General features: G+C 47.9%; 1 protein-coding gene across 3 annotated transcripts in view; it reads left to right on the top strand.

Annotated features, from left to right (window-relative positions):
• The window catches only part of LOC132387465 (C-type lectin domain family 4 member A-like), a 35,975-nt gene extending 15,161 nt beyond the window's left edge, over window positions 1-20,814 (top strand). For all 3 annotated transcript variants that reach the window (XM_059959830.1, XM_059959831.1, XM_059959829.1), the window contains 6 exons: window positions 1,131-1,250; window positions 8,872-8,988; window positions 10,541-10,672; window positions 14,245-14,387; window positions 14,829-14,893; window positions 20,264-20,814. In XM_059959830.1, the coding sequence (XP_059815813.1) occupies window positions 1,131-1,250; window positions 8,872-8,988; window positions 10,541-10,672; window positions 14,245-14,387; window positions 14,829-14,893; window positions 20,264-20,456 (770 nt within the window). In that variant the 3' untranslated portion in view covers window positions 20,457-20,814. The remainder of the gene's footprint in view (window positions 1-1,130; window positions 1,251-8,871; window positions 8,989-10,540; window positions 10,673-14,244; window positions 14,388-14,828; window positions 14,894-20,263) is intronic.
• The last annotated feature ends 2,942 nt before the right edge of the window (window positions 20,815-23,756 follow it).

Genomic DNA, 23,756 nt, shown 5'->3' with positions numbered 1-23,756 from the left:
CTGACGTGTTGTACAATTCCAACGTGACCTCCCTACTTCTGTAATCATGAACCTATCTATATGCGACTCCAGTTTCAGACAATTGTGTAGCTGTACCCCTGGGCTCCTCTGTTCTACAACACTCCCCAGGGTCCCTGCCTTCCCGTGACTCCACTTTCAGGGAACCTTGTCCCTGTACCCCTGGGTCCCTCTGTTCTACAACAGCCCCCAGGGTCCCTGTCTACCTGTGACACCACTTTCAGTGTACCGTGTACATGTGCCCCTGGGTCCCTCTGTTCTACAACACTCCCCAGGGTCCCCGTCTACCCGTGACTCCACTTTCAGGGAACCGTGTCCCTGTACCCCTGGGTCCCTCTGTTCCACAACACTGCCCAGGGTCCCCGTCTACCCGTGACTCCACTTTCAGGGAACCGTGTCCCTGTACCCCTGGGTCCCTCTGTTCTACAACACTCCCCAGGATCCCTGTCTACGTGTGACTCCACTTTCAGAGAACCGTGTCTCTGCACCCCTGGGTCCCTCTGTTCTACAACAGTCCCCAGGGTCCCTGTCTACCTGTGACTACACTTTCAGTGTACCGTGTACATGTGCCCCTGGGGCCCTCTGTTGTACAACACTCCTCAGTGTCACTGTCTACCTACGACCACACTTTCCTAGAAACGTATCCCCGTACCCCGGGTTCCCCTTGTTCTACAACACTCCCCAGGGTCCCTGTCTACCTGTGTCCATTAGAGAACGCCGGCCTCACAGACATACTTCCTGTTCTATTCCTCACAGGTAGCTCACCTCGCCTCGACCCGTTATCGCTGAAGCCCGGATGTACCAAAACCCGACCACTCTGTCTCTGATCACTCCTCTGATAATCGCTCCTTTGGTGACCGCTCCTCTGGGCAGCGTCTCCCTTTTGTGCCGGAACCTACCCTACTACACAACTCACGAAGGGTGCTCCGGTTTTTAGCTACTGACAGGTCACGTACAATGGACTCACGCTCTCGAAGCTCCCTTTTTAAAGAAGCGCAGCAGACCTGCGAGAAATTCTACTCCGTGAAGCTCTGTTGACACCGCCGATGGGCAACGTGCATTCTCTACCAGTCTCTCCTCCTTTTATTTCTCTCTCTCTCATTCTCTCTCAGACGGACTGAACTCCACCTACTCAGTGCTGCACCTTCCAAAAGAAGAACATCTCAGTGAAGTGTACGAAGATCCTCCCATTTCCTCGGGACCCGCGGAAATGTCAGTGGCTGCACAGGCAGGTCAGAGTTCACAATAATGACATCACTCTAAAGTGGTCACGTGCTTTACGCAGAAGTGTTCATGTTCTTATGCATCTGCCTCGACAACTTCCTCTGGCAGCCCGTCCCAAAGACGGTCCTCTGTCTGGATAAAAACAAAAATGTCACTCTTGTTCCCAGTTACATCACCTACTCCTATCACATTATCCCTGAGAGCTTTGATCCTGCATTCTACAAGCCTAGAGTATAACGACTCTGTGCATTCACCTTGTCTATGCCCCATGTGGTTTTATACAACTCTGTAAGGTCACCTCAGCGATCCGTGGTATAACGTCCCAAAGTGCCTCCCTTATCTCCTTAACTCAGTCACCGCGATATCCTCGTAAATCTTATCCAATTTCAGGGAACCGTGTACCTGTACCCCTGGTACTCTTTGTTCTACTACACTCTCAACGGTCCCTGTACAGCTGTGACTCCACTTTCAGTGAGATAAGCCATTTGTATTAACTGAACGGGGAAAAGTGGCTAGAATGCGCAAGCGCGTAACTTAAAGCACCAAAGGTTTTTAAATAAAAGACTGGCAAATACAGCGGCCAACTTCGGTGTGGGCTGAGTCAGAGTGTACTGGCTTTGGCTCAACAGGCTTCGGCATGAACAGGCAGAGGCGAGGGTAGGTTTCGCTATGTTTTGATTTGTTTGTTTACGGCAGAGAGAATAACAGGCCGGATGTTGGAATGCTGCTCTTGCAGTATGTGGGAAGCCAGAGAGACATTCCCTGTCCCTGACAACGATACCTGCACGTAGTGCATCCAGCTGCAGCTCCTAACAAACCGCATAAGGATCTGCATGACCTCCTCATTAGGGAGAATGAGGAGATTATAGATAGTAGCTACAGGAAGACAGTTAGCCGAAGGAGCGGCGCACAGTTACCGTCAGCGAGGTGAGGGAAAATGGAAGGCGGAGCAGGGCTCCCCTGTGGCCATTCCCCTGAACAACAAGTATGCTGATTTGGATACTGTTGGGGGGATTACTTATCTGGGTCGAGCTGCGGAAGCCGGATATCTGCCACTGAGTCATGTTCTGCAGTCCGGAGGGAGCGGGGAAGAAGAGGAGAGCGGTAGTGATAGGGGACTCAATAATTAGAGGTACAGACAGGAGGTTCTGTGGTCGCGACATAGACTCTCGGATGGTTTGTTGCCTCCCAGGTGCCAGGGTCAGGGATGTCTCTGATCGCCTGCACTGCATTCTGAAATGGGAGGATGAGCAGCCAGATGTCATGTTTCACATCGGTACCAATGACGTAGGAAGAAAGAGTGAGGAGGTCCTGAAGATTGAGTATGGAGAGCTTCTTAGGAATTTTAAAAAACAGGACCTCGAGGGTAGTAATATTTGGATTGCTACCTATGCCGAGTGCCAGTGAGGGTAGGAATATGATGCACTGGAGGAAGAACACGTGACCTAGGAACTGGTGTAGTGGGCAGGGCTTCAGATTTCCGTAATATTGGGAACTCTTCTGGGGCAGGTGAGACACGTATCAGAGAGACGGATTACACATGAACTGCAGGGGAACCAATATCCTGGGAGGGAGGTTTTTTTAGTGCTATTGGCGGGAGGGGGCAGTGTTTAAACTAGATTTGCAGGGGGATGGGAACCAAAGTGCTAGAGCAGATCGTGGAGCGGTGGTGGAAATAATTGATGTTAATGTTTTATGCAAAGTCACAAAGAGAAGGGCTGCTTTTAGTGGTAAAGATCTTCCGAGGTGTGTCTATTTCAATGTCAGGAGTATTGTGGGGAAGGCTGACGAGCTGAGGGCGTGGATTGACACGTGGAATTATGACATTGTCGCCATTAGTGAAACTTGGCTGCAGGAGGGGCAGTGCTGGCAGCTTAATGTTCCAGGGTTCCGATGTTTCAGACGTGATAGAGGCAGAGGGAGGTGGCATTGCAAGTCAGAGTAAATGGTACAGCAGTGCTCAAGCAGGACAGATTACAGGTCATGTCTACGAGGCTATATGTGTGGAGCTGAGAAAACGGAAAAGTATGACAACATTAATGAGTTTGTATTATAGAGCACCCAATAGTCAGCGAGAATTGGAGGAACAAGTCTGGATAGAGATTGCGGACAACTGCAGCGTAAGTGAAGTTGGAATAGTAGGGATTTTCAGTTTTCCACGTATTGATTGTGACTCCCGTGCTGGTAAAGGTGCAGTCGGGTAAGAGTTTATAAAATGTGTTCAGAAACATTTTCTGAATCAATATATAGAGTTACCGACTATAGAGGATGCAATATTACCTCTCCTATTAGGAAACGAGTTAGGTCAGATGACGGTTGTGTGTGGGAGGGAGCACTTTGGTTCCAGTGGTCATAACACCATTAGTTTCGACTTGATCATGGATCTGGTCCTCAGTCTGAAGTTCTAAACTGAAAAGGGCCAAATTTGAAGAAATGATAAAGTATCTAAAATGCGTGGATTGGGACAGGTTGTTCTCTGGCAAGGATGTGATTGGTAAATGGGGGGCCTTCAAACGAGAAATGTTGAGAGTGCAGCGTTTGCATGTTCCTGTCAGGATTAAAAGCAAAGTGAATAAGAGTAAGGAACCTTGTTTATCAAGGGATACTGGAATTCTGAAGAGAGAGATGGATGATATGTATAGGAAACTGGAAAACAAAAGTCAGGTGTCTGAGGAGTATAAAAAATGCAAAAATACTTAAGAAAGAAATCAGGAGGGCTAAACGAAGACATGGATTAGCTTTGACAATCAAGGTGAAAGATCATCCAAAGAGCTTCTCCAGGTATATTAAGAGCAAAAGGATAGTAAGGGATAAAATTGGTCCTCTTGAAGATCAGAGTGATAGGCTATGTTTGAAACCAATAGCAATGGGAGAGATCTTAAATGGCTTTTCTGCGCCTGTATTTACTAAGGGAACCTGCATAGGGTCAATGGAAATAAGGCAAACAAGTTGTGAAGTAATGGAGCCTATACAGATTAAAGAGGACGAGGTGCTTGCTATCCTGAGGCAAATCAGAGTAGATAAATTCTCAGGAACTGACAGGGTATTCCCTCGGAGCTTGAAGGAGTCTAGTTTTGAATTTGCAGGAAACCTTGCAGATAGTTTTAAAATGTCGGTCTCTACGGGTGAGGTGCCGGAGGATTGGGGGATAGCTCAGGATGTTCCGTTGTTTAAAAAAAGGCTCGATAATTAATCAGGAAAATTAATAGCCGGTAGTTTAGACGTCGGTACTAGGGAAATTATTTGAAGGCGTACTAAGAGTTAGGATCTACAAGTATTTCGATAGACAGGGACTTTTGAGGGAGAATCAACGCGGCTTTGTGCGTGGTAGCTCATGTTTAACAAATCTATTGGAGTTTCCCGAGGAGGTTACAGGGAATGTGGATGAAGGGAAAGTGGACAGCGGATGTTGTCTACATGGACTTCAGTGAGACCTCTAACAAGGTCCCGTATGGTCCTTGTTAGTTAGGAAGATTCAGTCACTAGGTATACATGGTGAGATAGTAAATTGGATTAGACATTGGCTCAATGGGAGAAGTCAGAGAGTGGTAGTGGAGGATTGCTTCCCTGAGTGGAGGACTGTGACTAGTGGTGTGCCACAGGGATCAGTGCTGGGTCCATTGTTAATTGTCATCTATATCAATGATCTGGATTATAATGTGGCAAATTTGGTCAGCAAATCTGCTGATGATGCACTGCTCGGATGGGTAGTGGACAGTGAGGAAGGTTTTCAAAGCTTGCAGAGGGATCGGGTCCGGCTGGAAAAATGGGCTGAAAAATGTCAGATGGAGTTTAATACAGTCACGAATGGACATTTACTTTGGAAGGTAATTACAAGGTAAATGGTAGGTCACTGAGGAATGCAGTACAACAGACGGGCTAGGAATGCAGATACAAAATTCTATAAAAGTGTAGTCACACGTAGATAAGGTAGTAAGGAGAGGTTTTGGATCATTGACTTTTCTAAATCAAAGTATTGAATACTAGTGTTGTAATGTTATGGTGAGGTTGTATAAGACATTGGTGAGGCCGAATTTGGAGTATCGTGTGCAGGTTTGGTCACCGAATGACAGGACGGATATGAATAATGTAGAACAAGTGCAGAGAAGGTTGACAAGGATGTTTCCGGGACTTGAGAAACAGAGTTACGGAAAAAGTTTGAATAGGTTAAGACTTTATTCCCCGCAGCGTAGAAGAATGAGCGGAGACTTGATAGATTTATATAAAATTATGATTGGTATAGGTAGAGAGAATGCAAGCAGGCTTTTTCCACTGAGGCAAGGGGAGAAAAAAAAAACAGAGGACATGGGTTCAGTGTTAAAGGGGAAAATTTAAAGGGAACATTAGCGGGGACTTCTTCAATAGACAACAGACAATCGGAGCAGAAGTAGACCATTCGGCCCTTCGAGCCTGCACCTCCATTTTCAGATCATGGCTGATCATGTACTATCAATACCCGGTTCCTGCCTTGACCCCATATCCTCTGATTCCCCTATCCATAAGATACCTATCTAGCTCCTTCTTGGAAGCATCCAAAGAATTGTCCTCCACTGCCTTCCGAGGCAGTGCATTCCACACCCCCATAACTCTCTGGGAGAAGAAGTTTTTCCATTACTCTGTCCTAAATGACCTACCCCTTATTCTCAAGCCATGCCCTCTGGTACTGGACTCTCACAGCATCTGGAATATATTTCCTGCCTATATTTTGTCCATCCCTTAATAAACTTACATGTTGCAATCAGATCCCCTCTCAATCTCCTTAATTCCAGTGTGTACAAGCCCAGTCTCTCTAAACTCTATGCGTAAGACAGTCCAGACATCCCAGGAATTAACCTTGTGAATCTACGCTGCACTTTGTCTACAGCCTGGATGTCCTTCCTTAATCCTGCAAACCAAAATTGTACACAATACTCCAGGTGTGGTCTCACCAGGGCCCTGTAAAAATGCAAGAGTATTTCCTTGCTCTTGTTCTCAATTCCCTTTGTAATAAAGGCCAACATTCCATTAGCCTTCTTCACTGCCTGCTGCACTTTCTCATTCACCTTCAATGACTGATGAACAAGGACATCTAGATCTTTGTATTTCTCCCTTACCTAACTCTACCCCGTTCAGATAATAATCTGCCTTCCTGTTCTTACTCCCAATGTGGATAACCTCACACTTATTCACATTAAATGTCATCTGCCAAGTATCTGCCCATTTATCCAGCCTATCCAAGTCACCTTGAATTCTCATGACATCCTCATTACATGTCCCACTGCCAACCAGCTTAGTATCATCGGCAAACTTGCTGATGTTATTCACAATGTCTTCATCTAAATCGTTGACGTAAATCGTAAACAGTTGTGGTCCCAATAACGAACCCTGTGGCACCCCACTAGTCACCACCTGCCATTCCGGGAAACACACATTCACCGCTACCCTTTGCTTTCCATCTGCCAACCAGTTTTCTATCCATCTCAATGTCTTCCCCCTAATTCCATGAACTTTGACTTTACCCACCAATACCCTAAGTGGGACCTTATTAAATACCTTCTTCTTATTAAATACTGAGAGTGTTGGGAGTGGAGTCAGCTCCAGCTGAAGCAGTAAATAAGGGCTCACTTTTAAAATCTGATAAACACTTGGATGACAGGTGAATGGAGCGATATGGTCCAGCTGCCCGTCTGTGGGACGAGGCAGAAGAATGATTCGGCGCATGCAAGAAGGGCCAGAAGGCCTGTTTCTGTGCTGTAGTGTTCCATGTTTCGAACAGTGTAGCTGTAGCCCAGGGTCCCTACTTTCTATAACATCTCCCAAGTTTCCTCCCGTTGGTCGTGTATGTCCCATCCTGTTGTTTGTCCTCCTGAAATACGATAGCTTAAAATAAACAACACGTGCTCCTGCTCGGCCGACTTCCCCGGCGAATCGAGATCCCACTGTGAGAGATAAATGTCTTCAATGTTTAAAATACCATCTACGTTAATGTCGTCTGAAAGCTCACCTACCGTGTATTGTATAAACTGTTATAAATGGTCGATATAGTTGAGAAAGATCATTGGAGCCACCACCGATCCCCCGGTGAAGAAAGCTGGTGACGGGCCTCCAGTCTGAGAAACGAGCTTCAACGTTAAACTTTGTCTCCTATCGCCTACCGAATTGTGTACCTAATCAGCAGTCCCTCACTGCATCTCCCAGAGAGTTATACCATCCGGGGCCTCGTTAAAATCTATGTACATTACTTCCAGCACCACGGCCTCTGTCCTACGCCATCAAATTAGTCAGACAGATCTCCATGGGTTCCACACCATCTCCAGAACAGTCTACCATCTGAGACCTTGTGAATAGCCTTGTTGAAGCCTCTATATAGTACATCTACTACCAATTACTGCTCTGTCCTCCCCAGTCAAATCAGCCCGACAGGTCTCCCTGGGTCTCACGCCAGCTGTCATCTCCCTCCCCCTTCTCTCTTCTATCTTTCCCTCTCCCGGCCACTCACTCCGCTCCATTCTTTCTCCGTCTCTCCCTACATTCCTCTCTCCCATCTTTCAGAGTGATCTCCCATCAGGGATCTTGATACCGGACATGTCAAGCGTCCATTAGTTCTATCAATCCGGACATATCAGTCAGTCAACTTCCACTGGTTGCCACAACATCACACAGAGTAGTCTCCCGTAGAAAAAAAAAATAAATGTTTTATTTTCTTCCCTGTTCAAAACGTCTACTACTCTGTTCTCATGAAACGCCCTGTTCCTCTCTAAAAATATAAACACTGCTCCGCCCATGACCGCAATAAACTGCAGAGCGTTATGGAAAGAGCTGAGCCCAGCTCCGGAACCAGCTTCCCCTCCATGAACTCTTTCTACGCATACTGCTGTTTCGATAAAACACCCAGCGTCATGAAAGGTTCCAGGAAATTCTGTCTTCTGCACCCTCCCATCGGAGGGAAAATGGGAAAGCATGTATCAGGAGGCTCAAGGTCAGCTTCTACACAACAGCAATCAGAATATTGAACGGACCCCTAATACGATAAGATGTACTCTTGACCTCAGATCTTCCTCTTCGTGGCTCTTGAAACTGATAGTCTGCTTGCACTACAATTTCTCTGTAACTTTGATACTTTATTCTGCATTCTGTAATCGAGTAAACTTGTTCTACTCCAATGAAGTGACCTCTCTCTATGGATGTGGATGGGAACTCTCCTGTCTGTGAAGTATATAAACGATCTGGATGAAACTGTAGATGGGTAGTTTGGATTGACGTTATCATTCCAAATTGTGAGATGCCTTACATAAGACGGCATGCGTCCTGGACAACATTGTTGGCCGACAGCTAAGAATAATAATAAACCCGCGACACTCTCCCTTTCTACTCTTTCTCAACCACTCTCTCTCCCTCCCTTTGTCTCTTCCCCCTCACTCTCCCACTTTTTCTCCCCTCACTCCCCCTCGCTCCCCCGCTTTGTCGCTGCCTCTCTCACACATCCCACTCCGGAGTCACTCCTAATATCGCTTCCTTTTCTCACGCGGCCTTTCCCTCTCTCATTTCTCTTCCCGTTTCCTCTTCCCCATTCTCTCACATTTGCCCCCATCGCTCCCATCCCACTCTCACCATCTTCTCCTTCTGCTTATCTTAATGGTGTCTCTACAGGTCCGGATAAACAGGAGCCGAACGAGAACATCGGAAATAGTCCGGACCGTAAGATCTGCCTACTCTGCCTAGTTACGTTTTTCCTCATCGCGACAGTTGTGGGGCTCTCGATCCATGGTGAGTCGAACGGACTCCGGTTGGAGTCAGACCGTAAACTAACAGTGTGGAATGACACGTCAGTGTAAAACCTCACAATGACACGGACACGGCGCTAAACATGTCACAAACGTACCTCACATGGATACCGACACCTTCCAAGCCGTGGCACCGACCCTCACGGTGAAACTGACACTACCCTCAACTGGACAGGGACACAGCTCCCACTGTGACACCGTCACGTCCACACCGTGGGACCGACTCCCACCTCACCGTGACGCTGAAAAATAATAAACTCTGAATCCATACGGCTAATTCCCCGTGGATCCCCTGTATCATATTCCTCTGGATATGCCTCCAATGAGGGACCCAGTCAAACGCCCATGGCTCCAACTTAATCGATCACATTCGGGAGACGTGACAGAATCTCTGGAATCAGAGACACTTCTCGGCCCTGGGAAGTGAAGGGATTTGGACTCTCAGCGATGAGGCTCAATGTAACTGAGATTGAGAGAGGGAGGGGTGTTGGTGGTGGAAGGAGAGACCGCGGCTGGTGGGTGGAAGGGAGTCCCAGTGGGGAACACGGCTGAATTCGCCCACACACTGAAGGAGAACACGGAAAATAGATCAAACCGTAGGATCTGACTACTCTGCCTCGTTACGTCCGCCATTATCGTGACTGTTGCCGGGCTCTCGACCCGTGGTGAGCCGAACGGGCTCCAAATGGAGGCAGGTGGTAATTAAATTGTCTTTGTGAAACACCACAGGGACACTGACACCCCTTTACGGTGACACTGAGACACCACTGACTGTGACATCTATAAGCTCCTTAACATCTCCCGGCCAGCTCCGCACCGTGGCAAGGACTCACGCTTCACTGTTACACACCTTACCGAGACGGTATCGCCCCTCAACATAACACCGATGCAACTCTCACTGAGGCAATTATCCATACCTCACCCTGACAAAGGTAAACCACTCACCGCGATAGCGACCCCGAAATTCACAGCAAAATCTACTTAGTACACTCCGTGAAGTCGATGCATACCTCAGTGTGACACTGTCAGACCCATCGTCGGCACGACATGCCTCTCATCGTGACAGAGACACACCCCTCTCTTTGAGACCAGCACACCACACACCATGACACAGGTACTCCACCCGCCGTGACATCTCCACGCTCTTCACTCAGATTTCTCACGCTGTGACATCGAGAAGCACTTCATTGTGACACCTATCACAGTGACACCGACACGCTCTTCACAGCAACTCGGATTGACCGACAGGATACTTATTCAGACCCCCATTGTAACATGAACAAAATCTTCATCGGGATATTGAAAAAAACCCTCAACGTGACACAGACACGTCTCTCATATCCCTCGGGATCAATATGCCTGCCTGTCTGCTTCAAGGTGGCGCCGACACCGCTCACTGTGCCACCAGCACGTCCTTCACTGTGACACCAATCACCGTGACACTGACACCACACTCTCTGTGACCCGTTCAGTAGCGGTTGACGCTGACTTATGTGTCACTGTAAACGCCAAACATCCTGCACCATCTCTCTCAGTGTCACAGATTCGTCAGTCTCTTAAACGAATGAACAGCGAACTCCGTCACAAGTTCACTGAGATGGAAACGAAGTACAGATCTGTCAACGAAACCAAGGCTCAAATCTGTGAATTATTGACCAGCAGAAGAGGTGAGGCATCATCCCTCTCTTTCACCCGCTCCTCATCACAGGGCAGGCATGGAAAGAGGAAACGTCACTCTGTGCTTGACATCGGGAGTGTGTGATGAGATGTTGTGGAGGATCATTCACTCTGTGTTTGACCCGGTGAGTGTGTTATGGGGCTGCGTGGAGGATGTCTGACCCCTGAAGTGTGCTTTGGCACCGTGGAGAGAGCGTTTCACTCTGAATCCTGGAGTGCTCGACGGGACAGTGCAGCGGGGGCTTCATTATGTGTCTTAATCCGTGAGTGTGTGATGGGATCGTGGAGAGACAGCTTCTGTCTGTGTCTGAATCCCAGAGTGAGTGACGGGACGGAACAGAGGGAACATCACTTTGCGTCTTAATCTGGGTGCGTGTGATGGGACAGTGTGGAAGGAGCTTTACTCCGTGTATGACTCCCGGAGTGAGTAATGGGATCATAGAGAGAGAGTGTCTGTGTCTGACTCCCGGACTGTGTGAGGGGACAGTGTAGAGGGACGTTCATTCTATGTGACAGCGGATTGTGTGATTGGATGTTCTGGAGCGACTCTGAACCTGTCAGTGTGCCATGGGAGAGCGGGGGAGGAACTTCGCTTTGTGTATGAGCACAGCTGAGCATGATGGGACGGTTGAGAGAGACCTTCACTCTGTGACTCGCCAGGAGGTGTGTGATATTAGGAGGACTTAAGGAGGGAGAGTTACACTGTCATAGGCTCGAGCATGTGTAATGGGACGGTGTGGAGGCAGCCTCCCTGTGTGTCTAACAACTGCAGTGTTTAATTGGACGGTGGTGTGTGTGGGGGGGGGGGATGAAGAGCATCGCCTTTTCTCTGACTCCTGTGTTAGTTGATGTCACCAGGTAGGAGTATCATACTGTGTCTGACCACGGGAGTATGCGGCGGGATTGTGCAGAGAGTGTTTCATTTCCTATCTGACCACGGGGGGTGTGTTGGAGAAGTGTGGAGAAAGGGTCACTCTGTGTTTGTACGCAGGAGTTTGTGATGGGAGAGCATGCAGTGAGCCTCACTCCATCTTTGACCCAAGGAGTGTGTGATAGTGTGGTGGAGAGAAAGCTTCAGTCTGAAACTGACCCCTGTCCTGTGTGATGGGACAGTGTGGTAGGAGAATCACTCTGTGTTTGACATGGGGAGACTATAATGGGATCGTCAGACGATAGCTTCATTCTTTATCTATCCCTGAGAGCGTGTGACGTGACGTTGTGGATGGAACCCAAATTTCTGTCTGCCCAATCAGGAAGTGTGTGATTGAATGGTCTGCAGGGACCTTCTCTCTATAACTGACACGGGAGGCTGTGATGGGAAGGTATCGAAGTAGTTTCATTGCGATTCTGACCTCGGGAGTGTGTGATGGGATGTTGTGAAGTGGGAATCACTCTGTATCTGAGCCCCGGAGTGTGTGATGGGGTGATGCGGAGGGAGATTCACTCTGGGTCTGATCTCGAGTGAGTGTGATAGGACAGTGTAAATGGAGATTAACTCTGTGTCTATCCGTAAGAACATGTGATTTGACAGTAAGGAGCGTGCAGTCTGAATCCATGTGTGTGTGATGGGGCCATAGCAAAAGTGAGCTTCACTCTGTATCTGACCCCGGGTCGGTATGATGTAATAGTATAAGGGAGTTCCGATCTATGTTTACTCCTGGATTCCGTGACGGGACAGTGCTAAAGGAGAGCCCCTCATTGTCTGGCAACAGGTTGCTTGATTGGAAATTGCGGCCGAAGCTAATTCATGTCTCACCCCGGGAGTTTGTGACGGTACGGTAGGGAGTGAAATTCTATTTCTGTCTGTCCCTCAGGATCTCTGTGATAGTAAGGCGAAAAGGAGCTTCTAACTGACTCCTGAAGTTTGTGATGGGGCGGAATTGAGGCAGCTACACCTGCTCAGTGGTCCCACGAATGTGTAATTGGGTGCCGTGGCAGGAGTTTCAATTTGAGTCTGACAGCAGGAGAGTGTGACGGGACGCTGTGAACGAGCTTCAGTTTGATTCTGACGACGGGAATGTGTGAGAGAAGGGTGTGAGCGTTGTTTGTATTTGAGCCCGGAAACCTCAAAATGGGGCAGTTTCGAGATAGTCTCACCCTGTGTCTGACCCCGGGAGTGTGTGATAGGACAGTCTGGAGTGAGCTTTACTCTGTGTCTGACACAGTGTGGTTGCGTTGGGATGCTATGCAGGGAGCATCAGTCAGTATCTAACCCCAGGAATGATCATTGGGAGAGTGAGGAGGGAACTTCACTCTGTATTTTACTGGAGTGTCTGATGGGACAGTGCAATACGGAGCTCACACTGGGTGAAACCCCTGGGAGTATGATGGGACTGTATGGAGGGAGTGTCACTCTGCGTCTGACCTCTGTCCACTGTGACAGGATTATCTGGAATGAGCTTCACTTTGTGTCTGACACAGAGTGAGTGTGATGCAATGTAATGGAGGGGGTCATCACTTATATCTGACCAGTGGAGTGTGTGATGGGGCGGTGTGGACGAAGCTTCACTCTGGGTCTGATCACAGGAGTTTCTGATCGGACGGTGTGGAGGGAGATTCACTGTGTGTCTCAACCTGCGAGTGGGGGACGTGACCGTGTGGAGGGAGCTTCACTCTGGGTCTGACCACAGGAGTGTGTGATGGGACGGGGTGGAGGGAGCTTCACTCTGTGTCTGTCCCCGGGAGTGTGTGTTGAGACGGTGTGGAGGGAGTTTCACTCTGTGTCTGTCCCCGGGAATGTGTGATGGGACGGTGTGGAGGGAGATTCACTCTGTGTCTGAACCCGGGAGTGTGTGTTGGGATGGTGTGGAGGAAGCTTCACCCTGTGTTTGTCCCCGGGAGTGTGTGATGGGATGGTGTGGAGGAAGCTTCACCCTGTGTTTGTCCCCGGGAGTGTGAGATGGGACGGTGTGGAGGGTGTTTCACTCTGTGTCTGAACCCGGGAGTGTGTGATGGGATGGTGTGGAGGAAGCTTCACCCTGTGTTTGTCCCCGGGAGTGTGTGATGAGACGGTGTGGAGGGAGATTCTCTCTGTGTCTGTCCCCGGGAATGTGTGATGGGATGGTGTGGAGGAAGCTTCACCCTGTGTTTGTCCCCGGGAGTGTGTGATGGGACGGTGTGGAGGGAGATTCACTCTGTCTGTCCCCGGGAGTGTGTGATGAGACGGTGTGGAGGGAGTTTCACTCTGTGTCTCTCCCCGGGATTGTGTGATGGGACGGTGTGGAGGGAGATTCACTCTGTGTCTGACCCCGGGAGTGTGTGATGGGACGATGAGGAGGGAGATTCACTCTGTGTCTGACCCCGGGAGAGTGTGATGGGACGATGAGGAGGTAGCTTCACACTCTGTCTTACCCCGGGCGTGTGTGCTGAGACGGTGAGGAGGGAGCCTCTATCTGCCACTGATCCGGGAGTGTGTTAAGTGTAAGGAGTGTGTTTCATTCTGTAGTTGTCCAAGTGTGTGTGATGGGACGGTGAGGAGGGATCCTCGTTCTATGTCTGACTCACAGCGGATGTAATGGACCGTAGGCAGGGAGATTCACTGTTCCTTCTTCCTATTTTTCAGAGCAAGAGTGTCCCCAGTCCTGGATCAGAAATGCAGGCGGCTGTTATTTTATAACCACGTTGAAATTGTCCTACGATAAAGCGAGGCAGTATTGCTGGGACCTTGATTCTAAACTTCTTGAAATAAATTCTGCAGAAGAAGCGGTACGTGTCAGATCGACGGAAGATATATCCACAGCAGAGTGAATCCCACTCCACACCGTTTAATCGCACACTTCCGGTATCAGACACAGAGTGACGCTCCCTCCTTCTGGTCCAAGGGCACACATCCGGTGTCATAAACAGAGTGAATTTCCTTCACACCGTCCCGCCACACATTTCCGGGGTCAGACACAGAGTGAAGCTCCCTCCACACCGTCACATCACATACTCCCGAGGTCCTACACAGTGAGTTCCCTGCATACGGTCTCATTACACACCCCCGGGTTCAGACACATATTGAGGCTCCCTCCACAGTGTGGCATCACATTCTCCTGTGGTGAGACAGATACCATCTCTTCAAAATATCCAGGGGTCAGACAGAAAGGGATGCTCCTTAAATTTTGCTCGAATTCAGTCAATAGTGACAACAATTTAATTTCACAGAACTTTGTTTACAAAGCTGTCCGGGACCAAGGCCGTTCATACTGGATTGGAAAATGCAAAGACGGGTGAGATTTGGGATCGTGCATGTTTCTGAGAGAAAGTGGGTCGTCGGATTGATACAGGCTGCGAGAGGCGAGTAGGCAGTGGATTGATTTTGAGGACTGGCACAGGCTGCGGGAAGGTTGTGTGCAGTGATATTAGATTGTGGTCAGACACGAGTTGCTAAAGGGAGTGGGTATTGGTATGAGTTTGGCCTCTGACAAGGGCTGTAGGGAGAGAGTGGGAAATCGGGGCATTTTGGAGAGAGAGAAAGTTCTGCGGAGAGCGAATGGGCAATTGGATTTGTTTCGGGATCGGCACGGTCTGTTGGTAGAGAGTGTGTAGTAAAACTAATATAACCATATAATAATTAAAGCACGGAAACATGCCATCCCCGCCCTGCGAGTCCGTGCCGAATGCTTACTCTCACCTAGTTCCACCTACCTGCACTCAGCTCAGAACCCTCCATTCAATTCCTGTCCAAAACCTATCTATTTTTTTTTTTAATTACAGAATCAAACCTGCCTCTACCACTCCTACTGGAAGCTCGTTCCACACAGCTACCACTCTCTTAGTAAAGAAGTGTTGCCCTTAAAGTTTTGCCTGTTAACTCTCAACTGATGTCCTCTTGTTCGAATATCCCATACTCTCAATGGAAAATGCCTTCCTCCGTCAACTCTACCTAACCCCCTCATAATTTTAAAGACCTCTATCAATTCCCCTCTCACCCTTCTACGCTCCAAGGAATAAAGAGCTAACTTGTTATATCTTCCTCTGTAACTTAGGTGCTGAAACACAGGTAGCATTCTGGTAAACCTCCTCTGAACTCCAACTCCTGTGTTCATTGCTCTGATTTATAAAGGCCAGCATACCGAAAGCTTTCTTCACCATCCTATACACATGAGATTCCACTTTCAGGGAACTATGCACCATTATTCCTAGATCACTCTGTTCTATTGCCTTCCTCAATGCCTTAACATTTACCATGTATATCGTATTTTGATGAGTTCTACCAAAATATAGCAACTCACTCAGCATAAACTCCAGTTGCCATCTTCCAGCACACTCCTTCTGTTGGCCTAAATCTCTCTGCAAGCTTTGAAAGCCAACTTCATTGTCTGCAACGGCACCTATCTTAGCATCATCTGCATACTTATTAATCCAATTTACCACCCCATCATCCAGATCGTTAATGTATATGACAAATAACATTGGACCCAGTGCATATCCCTGAGGCACACCATCAGTCACTAGACTCCAACGTGAGAAAGAGTTATCCACCACTACTCTCAGGCATCTCCAATCCAGCCACAGTTGAATCCATTTTACTACTTCAATATTAATACCTAACAATTGAACCTTTCTAACCAACCTTCCGTGTGGAACCTTGTCAAAGGCCTTACTGAAGATCTTATAGACAATTTCCCCTGCTTTTCCCTCTTCAGCTTTCCTCGTAACCTCTTCAAAAAATACAATAAGATTTGACAAACATGACCTTCCAAGCAAAAATCTATGTTGACTGCTTCTAAACGGACCCTGTCTATCCAGATGATTATATATGCCATTTCGAAGACTACTTTCCATTAGTTTGCCCACCACCCACGTCAAACCTGCACGCTGTTAATTGCTAGGTTTACTCTTAGATTCCCATTCAAATAATGGAACCACATGAGCAATACTCCAATCCTCCGGCACCATCTCCGTTGTCGAATGACATTTGAAATATTTCTCTCAGAGTTCCTGCTATTTCTAGAGTAATTTACCTGGACCCGGAGACTTATCCACCTTTTGTATTCTTTAAAAGCTCCAGTATACACTCTTCTTTAATCATCATAGCTTCCATAACAACCCTACTTGTTTTCCTTATTTTTATAATTCAATATCCTTGTCCTCATTCAATAACGCTGAAAATAAATTGGTCAAAATCTCCCCCATCTCTTCTGGCTCCACAAATAGCTGTCCACACTGATTTTCTAAGGGACGAACTTCATCCTTCACTATCCTTTAGCTATAAACATAACTGCAGAAACATTTTGTATTTATTTTCACCTTACTTGCCAATGCAACCTTATATATTCTATTAGCTTACTAACTTGTTTCTTAAGATTCTTTTTATATTCTTTATATTCTTCGAGCACCTCATTTACTCCATGCTGCCTATATTTATTGTAGATCTCTCTCTTTTTCCGAATCAAGTTTCCAATATCCCTTGAAAACCATGGCTCTCTCAAACGTTTAAACTTTCCTTTCAATCTAACAGGAACATAAAAAATTCTGCATCCTCAAATTCTCAACTTTCAATGGCCTCCATTTCGCTATTTTGATCTTCCCATAAAACAAATCGTCCCAATCCACTCCATCTAAATCCATTCGCATCTCCTCAAAGTAAGCCTTTCTCCAATCAAAAATCTCAACTCTGGGTCCAGTTCTATCTTTCTCCATAATTATATTGAAACTAATGTTATTGTGATCACTGGACACGAAGAGATCCCCAAATCATAGCTCTGTCACCAGACCTATCTCATTCCCTATCAGGAGATCCAACACTGCCCCGTCTCCAATTTGTACCTCTACGTATTTCTTGAACAAAAATATCCAGCAAAAATTTTACAAACTCCAAACCATCCCGCCCTTTACCAGAATCGGCTTCCCAGTCTATTTGTGGGAAATTAAAATCTCTCACAATCACTACAAATACCTGCTATCTCCTTACAAATTTGTTGCTCCAATTCTGGCTCCCCATTAGGTGGTCTGTAATTGTTACTACACCATTCCCATTCCTCAATTCCACAGAGATAGTCTCCCGAGACGAACCCTCTAGTCTATCCTGCCTTGCCACCTCTGTAATATTTTCTTTGACAAACAATGCCTCGCCTCCCCCTCGTTCCCCTCCGATTCAATCACACCTGAAGCAACGAAATCCACGAATATATAGATGCCAATCACACATCTACTGCAAACATTTTTCACTAATTGCTGCAACATCATATTTCCAGGTGTCAATCCATACTATCGCATCCACCTTTCTTACAATTCTGCTCGCATTAAAATAAATGCATTGAAGAAACTCTCCACCTCTTCCTCTCTGCTTATCCCTAACAGTGCAAACAACTTTATTATCTTTTTCTTCCTTCTCCCCTACATCTTTGGACTGTGCGCTCCCCTTCTCTATCACATGCTTATCCTCCCCACAGACTGTCTACTAGCTTTCTCTATTTGTGAACTAACTTCTTCTGTCCTAGATTCTGCAAATTGATTCCCACCCGCAGCCATTCTTGTTTAAAGTCTACCCGGGAGCCTTAGCAAACCTCCCGGCCAGGATATTTGCCCCCCGAGGATTCAAATGTAACCCGTCCTTTTTGTACAGGTCACGCCTGCCCGAAAAGAGGTCCCAGTAATTCAGAAACTTGAATCACTGCCCCCTGCACCAACACTTCAGCCACGCATATATCCTTCAACTTGTTCCATCCCTACTGTCACTGTCGCGTGGCACAGGCAGTTTTCCCGAGATTCCTGCCTTTGCGGTCCTTCTTCTCAACTCCCTTCTTTTCTCCCTATCTTCTCCTTTTAGCATAATTTCACTTTTCCTACCTATGTCATTGGTACCGATATGTACCCACGACCTCCGGTTACTCACTATCCCACTTCAGGATATCCTGCTCGCGATCAGAAACATCTTGGACCCTGGCACAGGGAGTCAAACTACCATTCAGGACTCATGACTGCGTCCACAGAATCCTCTAACTGACCCTCTGACTATCGAGTCCCCTATTAATACTGCCTTCCTCTTCCTTTCCCTAACCTTCTGAACTACAGGGCTGGACTCTTTGAGCCGTTGGCAAGACCACTGTCGTTTCCCAACGGTAGGTTGCTTCCCCCCCAACAGTACTCAAACTGGAGTACTTATTGTCAAGTGGTACAGCCACTGTAGTACTCTCTAGTACCTGACTCTTTCCCTTCCCTCCACTAACCGTGACCAAACTGTCTGCCTCCCGAGGCCCTGGTGTGACCACTTGCCTGTAACTCCTCTCTATCATCTTCTTCCTCTCACGGACCAGACGAAGGTCATGGATCGGCAGATCCAGTACCCTAACACGATCCCTTAGGAGCTGCAGCTCTGTGCAGTTGACGAGGCTGTACACGTACAGGAGGGTATGAGACCTCCCACATCCGTACAACGTGAACAACAAGCTGCCCTCACACTCATAATTCCCCCTTTCCTCAAATAGCAGGGAAAATTGAAAACTGAACCTACATTTCCTCGCACGGTTCCGCCTCAGCCCGTTGAGCCAAAGCCCTTAAGCCTTCACTCTGTTCCCGGCTCACACAGCTGCCCGAAAAAAGACGCTGCCCGCTGTATAAAGCTGTGTTTCTTTCAAATCTTCCCCGCCTCACTGCCCAACGTCACACGCCTGCGCAGTCCCGCCTCTCTTAACTCCGATGAGCAGAAGAGAAAAATCAAAATGTCTCCTGCCGCACTCCCGTTCTGATCCTCAGACTTCCTTCTCCAAATGTGGGAACTGACATGGGCTGTGGGAAGAGAGTGCGATGTGGGAGTCTTTTGGTGGTTGACACAGATCTTTCGGGGAAAGCTAGTCATTGGGATTATTTTGGGGACTGGCACGGTTCCTTGAGCATAGAGTGGGAAGTGCAAACAATTTGGGGACTACTACGGGGCCGTGGGGAGAGGGAGAAGCTATGGAACTGTTTTGGGAACTGACCGAGGTTGTGGGAGAGAGTGAGGCAGTGGGAGCACTTTGCGGCCTGGCACATGTCTGTGAGGAGAGAATGTGGGAGGGGTGTACTTTGGGGACAGACACAGATCTGTGGGGAGAGAATGGTTCCGTGGGAGTATTGTGGGGACTGAGACAGGTCTGTGGGCAGAGAATGCGAAGCGGGAGATGGTTTAGTGATTGACACATGTATCTAAGAAGGGGTTGGGCTGTGGGACTATTTCGGGGACCGGTACGGTGCTGTGGGGAGAGAGACAGGCAGTGTGTGTAGTTTGGACTGACTCCGATTTGTGGGGTTGGAGTGGTGAGTGTGAGTACTTTGGCAGAAAATGCAGGCCTGAGGGGAGACAGTGAAAGAAATGGGAGCATTTTGAGGACTGACACGGGCCTGTGAGGAGAAGGTTGGATACTGTTATTATTCTTGTCTCTAACACCGACCTGTGTGTAGAGTGTAGGGCAAGGGATTACTTTGCTGACTGACACAGGGCTGCAGGGAGAGAGTGGGTTAGTGGGAGTATTCTGGACACTGACACAGGGCTGTTCTGGGAAAGAGGGTTTGTGGAATATGTTGAGTTGCCACAGGTCAATGGCGAGGGAGGGTATTAGTGGTTTGGGCGACTGACTGCTGGAGGTGCGTTGAAATTGTTTACCTCTCTTTGGCAGGAAATTCGCTTCGAATGTCCTGTACCGGATGAACGGTTCAGACCCCGAGTGCAGTGTATGTGCACATAACTCTGAGTTTAAACCTTGTGATCAGGTTCAAGCACGCTTCATCTGTGAGATATCCAGATATTTGTGTCCGGATATTTATGAAATGATAAAGGCTCATTGTCAGCTACCAGAGGGACCGACTTGAATATAATGATAAAACCCTGTTTCTCCTCCAGTTCGCTTAACAACTTGCACTGCCCATTCCGCGCCGCTGCCTCTCACCCATACCGAATTCTCCACTTTCCTTCTATCGCAATGTTACTCTCCATCTTGCCCTCTCTTTACCCTCGTCCCTCAAAAGTGTCGCTCTCATCCTTCTCAACTCCCCACTCCTGTGTTTCATCCCCATTTTCCTCACCGCGCTTTCTTGCTTCCATTTACCACAATTTCCCGTTCTGTTCCCGGTCTCTCCCGCGATTCTCTACTCTGTCTCTACCCAATCTCCCCATCCCACGGTATCCCTTTTATCTAACCCAACTGGCTTCCCGCTTCTTTCTTTAGTTACTCTCACCTCAATCTTGTGCGCTAATGCTCTCGATACTCCAGTCCTGGGGAAATAGAGTACACGCATTTGCCTTATCTGTGTCCGTTGTGGTTTTGTACACCTCTGTAAGGTCACCGAAAAAAGTCTCAGAATTACGAACCTCGCTCCATAACACAGTCCCTCCTGTCTGGGCAGCATCCTCGGAAATCTCCCTCTGCAATCTTTACAGTACTTTGAGATTTCTCTTAGAGCAAGGCAAGCAGAACTGAACTCCATACTCCAAGTGCGGCCTGACCGACGTCATCTGAAACTGCACCGTGACCTCCGACTCCCGGACTCAGTGTTCTGACTGATGAAGGCCAGCGTGTCAAATGTCCTGTCCACCTGTATCGCATCCTTTCTACCGGATTCACGGTCTGTTGTATTATCTGTGACTTAGACCTCCTGAGATTTGTTCTTTTGAAGAATCAGTAGAGCGCAAATATCTACAATTAATGTCAAAAGCAAAAAGGTAACAAATGCCGCATGAAATGTGGAGGTGGAGCTGGTGCGTTCAAGAATATGCTGGCGGAGGGGAAGAAGGTGTTCCTGGTGCATTGAGTTTTCCGTCTCCTGTTCTTCGTCAACCCTCCTTCCCATCCGACCATCCTCGTCACGATCATCCAGGACTCTCCCCTACATCCCTCCCTGTTTCCGCCACCGCCGTCTTCTTCCACACATCCTGTCTCCATCAAACTTCCGTCGCTTACACTCCATGCCGTCTCCGTTATCTCCTACTTCACCAAAAACTCTCTCCCTCTCCCTTGCGGTCCGGAGGCTGCCCGTCACATGATCCTTCACGTTCTCCAGCTCTGTCTGCCTTTGGCCTATCACCTTTCCGTTCTCCAGCTCTGTATGCCTTTGGCCTATCACCTTTCCGACTCTCAGCTCCACACCAACCCCTCCGGTCATCACCTATCATTTCGCATTTTCCCCTTTCAAATTTCCCCTTTTCCCTTTTCCTGCTTTCAAATCTCTTACTACCTTTCCTTTCAGTTAGACCTGACGAAGGGACTCGGCCCGAAACGTAGACAGTGCTTCTCCTATCGACGCTGCCCGGCCTGCTGTGTTCCGCTAGCATTTTGTGTAGTTTGCTTGAATTTCCAGCACATGCGGATTTCGTCAAAATCACCAAAACCAACCCCTCCTCCAATTCTCTGCTGTTACCCGCACATCCTGAAAATACAAACATAGACACATTCTCCGAGCCGGACACACAATTCAAGACTTCAGGAACGGCGGAGTTCTGGGGATTGGAGAGAGCGATGGAGCTTCTGGAGACGGGAGTTTCTGAAGGGACACAAGGGAGTAAGCTTCAGTTTGTTTCGGAACCCGTGTGTGCGCGATAACACATTCCGGGTAATGCGTCTCCAGTGTCTAACTTCAGGAGTGCGAGATGCGACTGTGTGGGGAGAGTTTCACCTTGTGCGTGACCCCGGCAGTGTGTGATGGGACGGTGTGGAGGGAGCTTCACTGTGTTTGAACCCGAGACTGTGTGATGGGATGGTGTGGAAGGAGCTTCACTTAGCGTCTGAAAAGGGAAGTGTGTGATTTGACGGTATTCAGGGAGATTGAGAACATCTCTGACGCTGGAAGAGTGTGTTATGACGGTGTGGAGGGAGATTCACTCTGTGTCTGACCCCGGGTGTGTGTGATAGGACGGTGTGGAGGGATATTTACTCTTTGTCTGACCCCGGGAGTGTGTCATGGGAAAGTGTAGAGGGTGATTCACTCCGTGTCTGAACCCAAGTCTGTTGGATGGGACGGTGTGGAGAGATTTTCACTCAGTTGTTTGAATGTGTGTGTGTGTGGTGTGTGTGTGTGTGTGTGTGTGTGTGTGTGTGTGTGTGTGTGTGTGTGTGTGTGTGTGTGTGTGTGTGTGTGTGTGTGTGTGTGTGTGTGTGTGATGAGCCAGGTAAGTGGGAAAGACTGGCGGAAAATTGGATTCGAGTGGAAGTCAGAGGAATTTTCAAAGAGGAGGGTCTTGGGAGACTGAAGGTAAAAACAGAAAAATGTTGTTTGATTTGTTTTCTGTTTATTTATTGTTTCTTTCTTTATAATCGCACAGTCAGAGCAGTAGCAATGTCTGGCATGAGAGTTGAATTCACCTCTTGCGAGATGAAAGAAGGTCATCCAGCTGCACCCTCTATCACTTTGCGTTAAAGAGTTGGAACTGGAACTGGAGGAACTCGGGATCATTCAGGAAGCTGAGCGAGTGTTAGGGAGAACAGCCAGAGAGGTATTAACACTCAAGATGTAGGATACAGGAAACTGGACGACAAACAAGAAGGTGAAAGGGGTTAAAAGCCAAAGCCGATGCAGAGACCCCGTGTGGCCAACCCGCTCAATAACAGTTAGACCACTTTGGATACCTCTGGATGGGAGGAGAGAGGTGCAAATGACCAAGCAGAAGAAATCTCACTGGTCAGGACTCTGGAACTGACTATGGTTCTGTGACTCAGAAAGGAAGGAGGGTGAAATGTAGCGAGCTGTATCGACAGGGTTGTCTTTGTTAGGGGAAGGGAAAAGAAGGTACTGTGGTCGAGAACGAGATTCTTCGATGGAATGTGGTCGTTATCGTCACCAGTATATAGATAGGACAATGGAGCCTGTTCCGCAAACTTAGGTATGTGCAGTTGTGGGCAAAATTAGAAAGAACGTTCAGTTTAAAATGTGGGTAAAGAGGATTGGAACGAGGTTTTCAGACATGTGAATCACTGGGCTCTGGGCTCTCTTTCTGGGAAGGTGCGACCTCTACAGACGGGACAGTTTCATTTCATTTCAATTCAATTCAATGTAGGTTTAATTGCAATTCCATCACACATGACCGCCCGGGCCAAGCGGCTAAACACAAAACCAACTGTAACACGAGGCAGAAAAACATGCATTATTTGTATGAAATAGAAAGATAGCAAGCATATG

The sequence above is a fragment of the Hypanus sabinus genome, unplaced genomic scaffold (assembly GCF_030144855.1).
Source record: "Hypanus sabinus isolate sHypSab1 unplaced genomic scaffold, sHypSab1.hap1 scaffold_189, whole genome shotgun sequence".
NCBI classification, from domain to species: Eukaryota; Metazoa; Chordata; class Chondrichthyes; order Myliobatiformes; family Dasyatidae; genus Hypanus; species Hypanus sabinus.
This window is presented reverse-complemented; position numbering and strand designations above follow the sequence as displayed.